Here is a 1,607-nt window from a genome sequence, read left to right on the forward strand (position 1 = left end):
CCGGCCCAGTGGTTGCGGTCCACAGACGGTGACCCTCTCTGTGAGACCAGGCGCGCCGGGGGGTGGGGGAAGATCACGAAGGAGGGGGCGAGAAGGGGTCCGAAAGGCTTGCGGCCCGGAATTCACGGGACTGTGTGGACCTGGGTCGTCGCCGTCGGGACATGCGGCTGGGGGTGTTGGTGATACAGATCAGGATGCTGAGAAGAGTATGCCGGGCGCGGCTGAAGCGGAGTGGGATAACGAGGCCAGGGTCCAGCGTTGTGCAATGTTTGTCGCGCGTTCCGCGCTGAGTGGACGGTTTCCGCGCTCGTGTTGGTATCAGGGGTGCACCGATGGGTAGCGTCTATGACACGTCCATGTCCTTGCAGCACGATCGATGAAGACTGTGGTGGTCGGGACCGAAGAGGCATATCGCGAGGTGACCGGTGAGGAAGCATGAAGGTAGCATTTCCTGCCAACCGGTCATCGCCAAGGATTTCAGCTCTGGCCTTGCTCCTGAGGAAACTTGGTTGGTTAGCAGCGTCTGAACTGCGAGGACGACAAGGTTCGAGATCGGAGGGAGTAGTGGATCGGTATTGTACAGGGGGGGGGCGCGTGTGCACAGCAATCTTGGTAGGCAACATCGGCTGCAGGCAGAGTGTGATTCTTGTCCCCAGGATATTTCAGCCGCGGATTGCAGAATCAATATAATGCCATGTAACGCTTCTGAACGGCTGCCATCCGATATCCTCCATCATGATTCATCATCATACAGCATTTCGTCCCGCTTTGCCAACCCTGAATATCGTGGCATGCGGCATGCGGGTTCCACAGAATTGCCCGCTGGGCATCGGATTTTCTGCATACGCGCCGAGGCGGCGATGCTTTCTTCTTGCGGTCCTCATTTATATCAATTCGGCTACGTCTGTCAGAAGCCGTCGTCAATGCCGTTGGCCTTTTCTTGCCTCCTCCTCTCGCCGTCAGCGTTGCTCCACCACTGGTGCGTCTCCTGGTCTTCGGGCCTGCCCGCGTTGGTCCAGGTACCGTCTTGTGCCCGCTCATCCCAGGGCTTGGGGGCGAGGATATAGTGGACAACCTTGACGTCGTCGTCGCTCCATATGGCGTCGTGAACGCCAGGCCAACGCAACGTCTTGAGGGCGTTGTAGACATAGGGTAGCGACACCCAGCGGCCGCGGAAGAGGTCGCTGAGCAAACTCTGGTCGGCAAAGTCCATGTTCGCGGCGTCGGTATCCATGTAGGCGACAATTTGGGCATAAATGTCGTTACTCGGATTGACGACCTGGAGGCCGCCATTCATGTAACCAAGGGGGCTGGCGTCGGGGGGGGGGCGCGACGGTTTGGGCCTCGGCGCGGGCGCCGTGCTGGGTGGTGAAGGCGCAGTGGGAGGGGATCCAGTCCTTGGGATAGTGCGGCTTCTTGAGCGGGTTGCAGACGCAGGCGTGACCGGCGGCGAAGACTCTGGTGCTTGGGGCCGTGACGGTGTTGCCCTGGGCGGCGATCTCGGGAGGATCGAGAGGCAGAGTCATGAGGTCGTCAATGTTCTGGCGAACGAGCTTGTCGGCGTCGAGCTGGACGACACGGGAATATTGTGTTAGAGAGAAAGGGTG

At 59.8% G+C, this 1,607-nt stretch overlaps 1 protein-coding gene across 1 annotated transcript in view; it reads right to left on the reverse strand.

Annotated features, from left to right (window-relative positions):
• Positions 1–907: 907 nt before the first annotated feature.
• The window catches only part of VDAG_00196 (glycosyl transferase family protein), a gene marked incomplete at both ends in the record, with an annotated part of 1,812 nt that continues 1,112 nt past the window's right edge, over positions 908–1,607 (reverse strand). The window contains 2 exons of the mRNA XM_009651573.1: positions 908–1,279; positions 1,335–1,568. Coding sequence (XP_009649868.1) covers positions 908–1,279; positions 1,335–1,568 — 606 coding nt within the window. The remainder of the gene's footprint in view (positions 1,280–1,334; positions 1,569–1,607) is intronic.

The sequence above is a fragment of the Verticillium dahliae genome, genomic scaffold (genome assembly GCF_000150675.1).
Source record: "Verticillium dahliae VdLs.17 supercont1.1 genomic scaffold, whole genome shotgun sequence".
NCBI lineage: Eukaryota > Fungi > Ascomycota > Sordariomycetes > Glomerellales > Plectosphaerellaceae > Verticillium > Verticillium dahliae.